Consider the following 9,477-nt stretch of genomic DNA (forward strand, 5'->3'; position numbering starts at 1 on the left):
ATTTAGAACGTCGTGCTCTCTCGAGAAAACTCTTTTCAAATACGTGAAGACTCATTCATGTATACTCTTTGTTAATTAATTTCCTCGAGGCTAGTATTATTGAGTTGTTCTCAATAGAGCAAATCACGAAAATTTGTATATAACAGTGGATATAAATAACAGTGGATGTTATTTATTACTAAACACTATTTTTTTTAAATATTTGTCGTAATACTTCTTTCTTATCTTCCTAATCTTTGACCTTCTACTAGTCATGCAAAGCTAGTTATTTTATAGAGGTCTCGCATAAAATCATATGCATGAAAATAATCAACTACGTGAAAATTAAGTCAACCAGATAGTTCGTCCCAGATAGGATATCTTGATAGCATAAATCCGGAATTTCCAAGGGTTAAGGTTATGACTAATGGGATGAGATTAACTGAAAATTCATCCCTCTTGTTAACAACCGTTCTTCTTTTTGTTTTACATTTATAGTTATGGGAGCTATACATGCCATAACTGTTTGGATCAACATGCTTTCTCTTTTTATTCCAATGCATAAAATTATTTAAAAATCACATCATTCATTTTTCCAAAGCAGCCGTCATGTTGTCCATCGCAAACCAAAATATCAAATTATATGCCGCAAATTGCTGTATCTCGAAATATCAAACTTTTGTATAACAAGAATGTGCTAATTTATGGACTCCTCTAACCACAATATATTGATTTTTTTTTATAAGGAATAAAATTTTAATTAACGAACAAATATTAACTTTAATATCTGCTATAATATTTATTTCTCAATTATTTTTAATAGTTCAATTTCTTACCGTATATGATGATGATGATGAACCGGATCGCTCCTAATCAATCGCAAAGTAGAGGAATTTTCAATGCCTCGAGATATCAGCGATTTAAGTTTAATAAAAATAAAAATTTTCTGAATTCTATTCAAGTTTTATAAAAGTGAAACTTCTCTGAATTTTTATATCTGACTGAGATAAACGAACGCTCCAATTAATTACACTAGAAAGCCCTAATTCGAACTTTTCGTTATTAATTATATTTGGAGTATTTTAGCCAATCAAAATAGTCAGAGGAAGATATCACAACTATGAAACTCATTCAAAAAGACCAGTCACATGCCTGCACGGATCCCCACATGTTTTTTCTGTTTAAGCCTGACATCCTCATTAAAACTAAGAAATCAAATTCATTCAAATCTAATCATAAGCATCATGGTCGGTCCATAGCTAACCATAATAAATTTCTACTGTAGTATTTACTAGTCCATATAGACTATAAATCGAATTCGCACATATACTATTGTTATAATTTAAGTTCTTATCTAAAAAAATTAATAAAAAAATACTATTTAAATTTTTTAATTTTATATAAATACTTAAAATCTATCTACCAAACTGACCTAAACTAAATAGGTGTCTGCACAATGGAAGCACCCTCGCCATTCATGCGCGATACCAAAGAAAATAAAGCTGGGAAGCAAAAGAGAAAAAACAAGAAGAAAAAAGAAAAGCTGACAAACTACGTATGGTACAGGACAGCGCCCCTTCCATCTCCCCTCCTCCCTCTCTCTCTCTCTCTCTCTCTCTCTCTCTCATTGTGGGTTACTGTTCAGTGTACTGCGTCCTGCTTTGGGATGGACAACCTAGATGCCTTTCTATATGTGAGTGGGTGGTGTTTTCTTTTCCCCAACAGCTGCTCTCTCCAAAATCTTCTTCCCCTACCCACCCTCCTCTCTCTCTCTCTCTCTCTCCCCTCATATGTGAATCTCCATGTTCTTTCCTCTGTCCTCCTTTCAGCACCTGAAGGGACCCTAAAAAAATCTCATCTACTATGTTTGAGCGTTTGCTCTGTTTTGCAGACAAGTTGAAATACATGAGGGGGTAAGATTAGGAGCAGAGGTTTTTTGTATAACTGTTCTTCTTGGGTCTTTATATCCTTTCATTTCCTCCTCTTATTCTTTTGTTGTTTTTTATTTTGGAAGAAAAATAGCGAGTCTTTCAGGCTTGTCGTTCGGAAACTGGCCTTTTTTTTTTTTTATAAAGATTCTCTTGTGATATTGCATCCATTCACCCTTTCTCTGAGTTCTCTGCTCCCCTCCTCTCCTTTCTTATCATCTATCTTTCGCTTGGATCTCGGAGTTTTATGGCGTCTTAGGACCTTCTAAGAGGGAATCTAGGATGGATCTTTTGTAGATTTGCTTATGATTATGCCCATGTGCCTTTTTTGGCTCTAGAATCATCCGTACGTACCACTCCGTTTTGAGTGCAACCCCTCTTCTTCTCTTTATCTGATCCTGGTAGGAAGCCATCAAAATAAAGTTCAACATCGAAATCTTCCGCGATTTCGTTGCCTCTTCTCCCTCCTTATTCTTTCGGTTCTGTCTCTAATTCTTTGTGCAAACTATGTTTAAAAAAATTTTAGCCTCTTTCTTAGCAAAACTGGTAGGCGAGTTTGCCTTATAGTTTGCTTTTTTTTTTCTTCCCCCAATCTATAATTCACTCCACTCAGATCTGTATTTTCTTTTTCTTTTTCACATGGCTGATATTTCATGTGATGGCATTTATTTGGCTGCTGCAATCTTTCCTTTCCTCTCTTTGATTTATTCCTCCTGATATTTTGGATCCGCTGTTTTACTTTTCTGATCGGTTACTTCAGAGCTCTATGTGCTTCCATGGATTCCTTCGCCTTTTTCACCACATAAAATAACACTTATTTGCTTTCATGGCTTTCAAGTTGAGAGGAGTCTGATCTGATTCCATGGCTTTCCGAGTCCTCAAATCTCTCTCTGTCTTACGGCTACATAAAATGATGTCCTTGGAGCGATCCTCCTTGTTTTTCTACCTTATTATTGTTCCCAGAATTATCCGTTTTCCTTACCGTATATAGTCTAATTTCCAGTTTACTTATGTCTTGCAGGCATCAAATCAGGTGGGGGGAGGAAAAAAAAAGGGCGGGGCGGGTCTCTTTTGCTGTATGGGGTTTGGTGCTCTCTCAGCATGTTTCATGGAGGGCTGTTGCTTCGGAGCTCAAAGTCCTTGGTTAAACTGGAGGCTGAGCATTAGAGCAGGCCCAGTTGCAGTAAAGCACTTAAGGCTAGTACTGCTGTAATTTGGAGCATTGGGAAAATAGAGAAGGCCTTCCTCGAGCTCAATGTTGTCATTTGAAAACCCTTCAGACCCTTTGGTTCCCTGCAAGGCTTCGGCATTGAAAAGTGATGAGAGGGCTTCTGATAAGCTTGTCTTCCAAGAGGCAGCAGATCCAGCAGGCCTTGCCGAGACCCAGCCCTCTCATTTTTCCATAAGGTAACTGGTTCTCTTACCACATAAAAAGCCTTTGTCATGTCATGGACTCTTTCTTCCATGAGAGAATCTTAGTAGGTTCAATCAGATCAGAGGCTGGGTTGTTCTCCTTCTGGAAGACTTAAGATGTCTTTGTTTCCTCATATCTTGGTTCATGTCTTGCAAATTTTTTTGGATGTGGGGCTAAATTTTATGTGGGTATGTGGTTTCAGGGTTTTCATCTTCATTTTGTTCATGGTTTTGAGGAAGTCCTTGCAGGAACCTTTTTCTTGGGTTCGGTCAGAAGAATCTTATGGTGGCTGCTGCTTGCAAAGGGGGAAAAAATTGTTGATTTTGAGCTTTCCAAATCTTTTTTCTCCCAGTTTCTATCATGATGATTTCATGTCTTGTCCTTCGAGATTGCAAGCGCCTAGAATTGGTTGCATGAATTTTCATGAATTCTTTGCTTCTTACTCCAGATGCCTCTGTGTTTTTTCTATGGTTCTGATTCTCCATTCATTTCTATCAAAATATCGGGAGTTAAAAAGTATGCTTCTTTCTTAATGGTGTGACTAATTTGGCGGGCCTACCGGTCATGCGATCGATGTTCAGTTCCATGGCTTATTTTTGTTTTCCAATAATTGAAGTTTACCGCCAATGTACCAAAAAAAAAAAAAAAAAATCGAAGTTTACATGTGACAAGGTTTTAGATAATTCATTGAAAAGTTTGCTGAAAATTTCTGAAGAGAAAAAAAAAGTGATGGATATACTTCCTAGATTTTAATGTAATCTTTCTTTGAATGGGAAGATGGGATGTGAGGTTTCAACGATGGGGTTTAATTAGTTATTAGCCATGTAACTTTGTAAATGAAGAGGTTGATCCAGAAGATTTGTGGTTTGTCTTGCAGAGATTATGTTCTCAATTTGCGGAGCAAGGATGTCGTGAAGAATTGGCCATTTCCTTGCAAATTTTTGCAGCTTTGCTTAGAGTATGATATCAAAGATATGTTGCCACCTTTTGAACCGCCTGATTTGGTAAGAGCCCAGTTCTGCACAAGAAGAGTGGAATCCCAGCAACAAAGCTCATACAGTGAACAAATCTCAGCAGAGGTCAAATCACTTGAAACTAAAGATGTTGGTCGAATTGAGGAGGAGCCCAATATCATCAAGCATGAGTTGTGCTTGCCAGCAGATCAATTGGTTATAGAGTGCTCAAATCAAGCTCAAAACTTATTCTCTAAATCAATGAAATCTAAGGTCGATCACAAAATCCATTCAGGTGATGAACTGGTTAGCGTCAAAGCTGAACCTATCTCCACCATTATGAGTCATGATCAGATCGAGAGAACCTCAGGTAAGATCAGTGAGCTTCCTTGCACAGTACATGTAACTAGAAGTGCCCCAGCAGGATCATTAGCATTAGAGGCTGAGGAACCTCCTGTACTGCTGGAAAAGCTTGACGTCAGACGTGAATCATCAGAGAAGTGCAAGTTAATAGTAAAGTCGAGCAGCACTTCCGAGACCATCCAGGGAGAAGACATAGTATCCACTTCTAGCACTGTTTCAGATCCGATGGCTTCGAAGGTTTGCCCTGTTTGTAAGATGTTCGCATCGACATCCAACACCACTTTGAATGCTCACATCGATCAGTGCCTCTCTGAGGATTTTAAAACCATGCGGGTCATGACCAAACTCCCGAAACTGAAAGTGAAACCAAGGAAGAAAAGGTTGATGGTGGATATCTACACAACTGCACCCCACTGCACCATTGAAGACCTTGACAGAAGAAATGGCACAAACTGGGCTACAGATTTAACTTTGGTGGCACCGACCAGGGAGGTTAGCACTGAAGTCAAAAGATCAAAGCTGTCAATATCAGGTGCTACAGATGATGGAAATGAAGAAGCTGTTTATGTTGATTCAAATGGGACGAAGCTTCGAATTCTATCTTTCAACAATGTACCACCAGTGATTACAAAGGAGAATATTAAGCTGAGGAAGCATGTGAAAGGCATTAAAGCAGGCAGGAGTTCTTTGATTAGCCAGAAAGAGTGTTTCAAATCAAAGTACTCAAAGTGTACAAAAATTAATCAACGGAACAAAAGACTACGCTCATTTGAGCTGTTTAATGGGAAGGTATGCCGCACTAGTTTTTCCTTTTTTAAGTCCAAATAGAACAACATGCTGCTAAATCTGAGCGAACCTAGAAGCCTTATCCTTTAGTTGAACTCATGATGAATCAATATGTGGTTGCTGTTTGATCTCCCAAAATCAGTAGAATGTGGTTGATTGGAGACCTTTGATTTAATCTATCATCTTGAACATAAGTTTGTCTTGCTGTCATCTCTTAAAGTGTTCCAATATTTCTGTCAGATGTTTCAAAATTTATATTTCCGCTTCAACAAATGCAATCTGAAGCATGAAGTAACCATAATCTTTCTTTTTTTATTTTTTTATTGGCTGATATTTGATGTGGTCATCAGCTAGTAACCCATAATTAGGACTGCTTGGCACTGCACTGAAGTCTCAATATAGTTACAATATTCTCATGATTGTGATGTCATGCTCATTGCTTATGCTTACCATTCAACTTTCTGTAGTTTTGAGAGGTTCTAGCCTTGCAAAACTCTGGTATTGTCTGGTACTCATAATGTCCATTTTTATTTGAATCCTTCTTGTGAAGTTAAATGGTAAACAACTAATTCTTGTTTGAGCATTTGGTACTCATATTTGAATCTTTTGTACCTCAGCATGGTTCTACTGATTAGTTTGAGTCGTCATGGAATTTCACTCTTGTAGCATGATATGAGATGTGATGGCTTGTGTATCTCTTCTCCTTCTCCTTTTCTAATCAGACTCGAGTGACACAAATTGGAGATTGTCATTCAAGCACGTATGAAGAGAAGGAAGAATCCCTATCATGCATACTGAATGATCAAGACCAAGCCAAGGGTCGTGGTCCTGGAACTTTAAGACAGCGGGTATGCTCTAAATGCTCGGGTCCCTCTAGAAAAATTAACAAGAAGGGCTATGATAAAAGCATGGAAAACATTGTGCCTAGCACTCTGGACACTTTTGTGGAAGGTAATCAGTCAAATCGAGCTGACTCTTCTGCTGTTAAAAGCCATATTCTGAAACTTTCAAGGTCATCCGAGGATTTGCTGTCTTCTACAAAAACCAAGAGAGTGGATGTTCTATCTAATTCTGTCCATGCCACGTACAATGGGAAGACAATGCCTCCAAAACCTCTTGATTCGAATTCTGGATTAGTATCCCCTCAAAACATTTCTTCGGATGGTGGTCTTATGCAGAAACTGACAAGATCATCGAGGAATTTTGTTTCTTCTTCATGGAGAAAAAGAGAAGAGATACACTCGAGCATCATACGTAAGTCTGATAATTCTCCTGACGTTACTATAATACCTTCTGGAAGTTGTCATCCCTCACTTAAAACCAAAAAAAGATTAATGCCAAAGGATAATGTTTCGCTAGGAAAATCATCCTCTTTGGAAGTGAGCAAAGGTGATGAGAGTGAGAAAAGATTGACCGTTTGGAAGTTCGGTCGGCAAAGATCCATATTAAGCACTGGTAAATGGAGAGAAAAGTCACCATCTGGCATCAACAAAGGACTGCATGGTTCTACTGAATATTTTGGCTTTGAATACTCTCCACGAGTTACTGAGACAAGTAATGTCGATCCCCCCAATTTCTCTGAGAATATAACAATCCCCAGTGTCCTAGAATCTGAACGAGAAAGAGATGGCTTCTGTACAATGGCTAAGCAGGAGTCTAATAAAAAGAGGTTGCTTTTGGGAGCTGACTGTTATGGTTTTGATGTTGAAGCTTCAGATATGCAGCATGAGCCCTTGGACTGTGAAGATATTGCAAATGAACATTCCATGGATAAAGCTATTGATGAACATGGTGGCAGTGAAAATCTAATTATTCAACATTTGACATCAGCTTCCAGTCCCAGATTGGACCCATGGCCATCTGGACAAGAACACCTAGAATATTTCTGTGGATCTGAAGCACCAGTGGAAGGTGGATTGATTGATAAGCAGGTCGTGCTTTGTCGTGATGTTGCCAGAATCATTAATAAGGACATTGAAAGGGTGGGCGAAGAGGGAAATTTGTTAAGACTTATGCAATCAGAAGACCAAACAGACACTTCCATTAAACGGTCTTCTGCTTGTTTGATTTGCCATGTGGATATGGTTCTTGAATCTCCTGAAAAGAGTTCATCAGCAGCCTCGGTAAGGATGACATCAAATCAAGATCTTAATTTGGCTGGTGGTGTAGAAGCATCTGCTTCTCCTTCAACTTCCTCAAACATCTCTCTCCCTTCTCCTGAAGTTCCCCACTCAGAAGATACCAACGAAGAACAATGCATGAAACATAATGCTGACCAGGATAATTTGAGCTCAAGCTTGTCAAATAACTCAGAATTGCCATCCATTGTAAGCATTAGAGGAACTGAAGGAATGAAGAAAGAGAAAAGGGATCAAAAAGGTAAGGCAACTGCAGTGGCGGAGGAACCTGAAAAATTGTCAGATGATCAACCTTGCTGCTGCTCTCACAGGGAAAGTCTTTCACAAGAATCTCCACAGCCCTTAAGACAAAGTATCATGACTAACTCAAAAATAAAGCAGACGGTATCCAACCTGTGCATTAGGCCGACCATCTTGTCTTCCAGTACTTCTCATGGTTTGAGATCTGGTGAAGTGTCTGCCCCCATCCTGGAGTCGCTAGCTGAATCCATTTTAACAAAAACTCCTGCATATCTTGCTTCTAAACTCCCATTAGGGAGTGATTCTGGGCCACCAAGTCTATATTCTCAGGCTCAGAGCCAGGCCTCTTCCAATCCATTACTGAGGCTGATGGGCAAGGATCTAATTGTGAAAAAAGAAGAGTTGGCAAAACATTTTACAGTTCTCCCTTCTGATTCAGACTGTGCCTCGACAATGAAATCTGTACCTCTTGGATTTACTTCTACGAATAATGGGTCAAGGAAGATTAGTTTCTCATACCAACAACATCAGATTTCAAGTGGCTCTACAATCCCCAGCAAGGCTTCATCAAAAACTCAGCAGCACATAAGCCGCTTCGTGGGGGTTGCTTCAATGAAGTCTCAGCAGAAGAGAGCAAAGAAACTCCATACCTCTTTGCCATGTAGCATAAAGAGAAGGGCTGCATCTCAACATCGCCAGATTTCTTCTGCTCAAGCTCCCAACAGAGATGTAACTGTAATTGACGACTCTCCTGGCATCGAGGCCGAACCAAACAGAAGCATATCTAGCCCAGTAGTAACTTCACCACCAGCTTTTCCAGGTTCCAATCTTATTCCTCCGAGGCCTTCCTCCTGTTTCCCACCAAAGAACCCGTATATGTCAAGAGAGGTCTCTGGAATGATCAGGCCTTCCTCCATCTCATATCCGAAGGCCGATGCTTATATCCCTGTTGAGCATGATAGCACTTCAGAAGGCTCGGTTCCATGCAGCTCTTATATGTTCCGATCACCTTTGACAGCCCGTCTCACACCATCATTGTATTATAGTCGGACCTTGGAATGAAGCCAGGACCTCGTCTTATCGTGGTGACTGAAAGCGTGAAAGCGGAGAAACTGAATTATGGGGAGCTGTAATTTTTTTGAATGTCTTTTCAAAAGCATGAAAAATGATGTTAAATGTTGCGACTACCTCTCTGGATTGATGGTCTTACTCTTATTCTGAGTATGTTTTATGTGTAAGCTCAGAATAATCCATGACTGTGATCGGTTTATTGAACTAGAGAAAGCTTTCATGTAGCTTTCTTTTCTGAGGAAATCCCCTAACATGTTCTTTATGGTCCTCATTCATTTTTCATACTGCTTGAGTGAGGACCATATTGATATTTTTTCTTCCATGGAATTTACAGTGCATGAAATAACTAATGGCTTGTGGTCAAACTGGTCTTGTGGAAAGAATTGTAGTTACTTGTGATCATGGCAGATCAATTTCATTTTAATTTCGGTTAGGCCTTGAAGTTATTCATTTTTTATGAATCCTTATCAACTATTTTCGACAACCATCCTTTTCTAATGATTTCTAACATTTGAAGAAAATGTCTTTTAAGTTGCTCTCCTTACTAGAGCCATAGCTAGTCCTCTTCCTTATGCTTTGGATGCATGCAAATGCACATGGTATCA

At 39.1% G+C, this 9,477-nt stretch overlaps 1 protein-coding gene across 3 annotated transcripts; it reads left to right on the forward strand.

The window, feature by feature from the left end:
* The first annotated feature begins 1,504 nt into the window (after positions 1–1,504).
* On the forward strand, positions 1,505–9,115 carry LOC103710642 (uncharacterized). Of its 3 annotated transcripts, none has more exons than XM_088716381.2 (4): positions 1,505–1,672; positions 2,929–3,314; positions 4,199–5,426; positions 6,146–9,115. In XM_088716381.2, the coding sequence occupies exons 2-4, from the start codon at positions 3,163–3,165 to the stop codon at positions 8,861–8,863; spliced, it is 4,098 nt and encodes a 1,365-aa protein (XP_088572507.2). In that variant the 5' UTR covers positions 1,505–1,672; positions 2,929–3,162; the 3' UTR covers positions 8,864–9,115. The 3 variants fall into 3 exon arrangements, with proteins under 3 accessions (XP_088572507.2, XP_038983086.3, XP_008794680.4); XM_039127158.3 differs by having other exon boundaries at positions 1,669–1,892; XM_008796458.6 differs by lacking the exon at positions 1,505–1,672 and having other exon boundaries at positions 1,700–3,314.
* The last annotated feature ends 362 nt before the right edge of the window (positions 9,116–9,477 follow it).

The sequence above is a fragment of the Phoenix dactylifera genome, chromosome 2 (genome assembly GCF_051530095.1).
Source record: "Phoenix dactylifera cultivar Ajwa chromosome 2, Ajwa_hap1_PhDact_Kaust_v1.1, whole genome shotgun sequence".
NCBI lineage: Eukaryota > Viridiplantae > Streptophyta > Magnoliopsida > Arecales > Arecaceae > Phoenix > Phoenix dactylifera.

Excerpts from the sequence above, each read along its gene's own strand:
- LOC103710642 (XM_088716381.2), top strand. The coding sequence starts at position 3,163 with ATGTTGTCATTTGAAAACCCTTCAGACCCTTTGGTTCCCTGCAAGGCT. Across the intron at positions 3,315-4,198 it reads CCCTCTCATTTTTCCATAAG|AGATTATGTTCTCAATTTGC; the intron begins GTAACTGGTTCT and ends TTTGTCTTGCAG. Across the intron at positions 5,427-6,145 it reads TTGAGCTGTTTAATGGGAAG|ACTCGAGTGACACAAATTGG; the intron begins GTATGCCGCACT and ends TTTTCTAATCAG.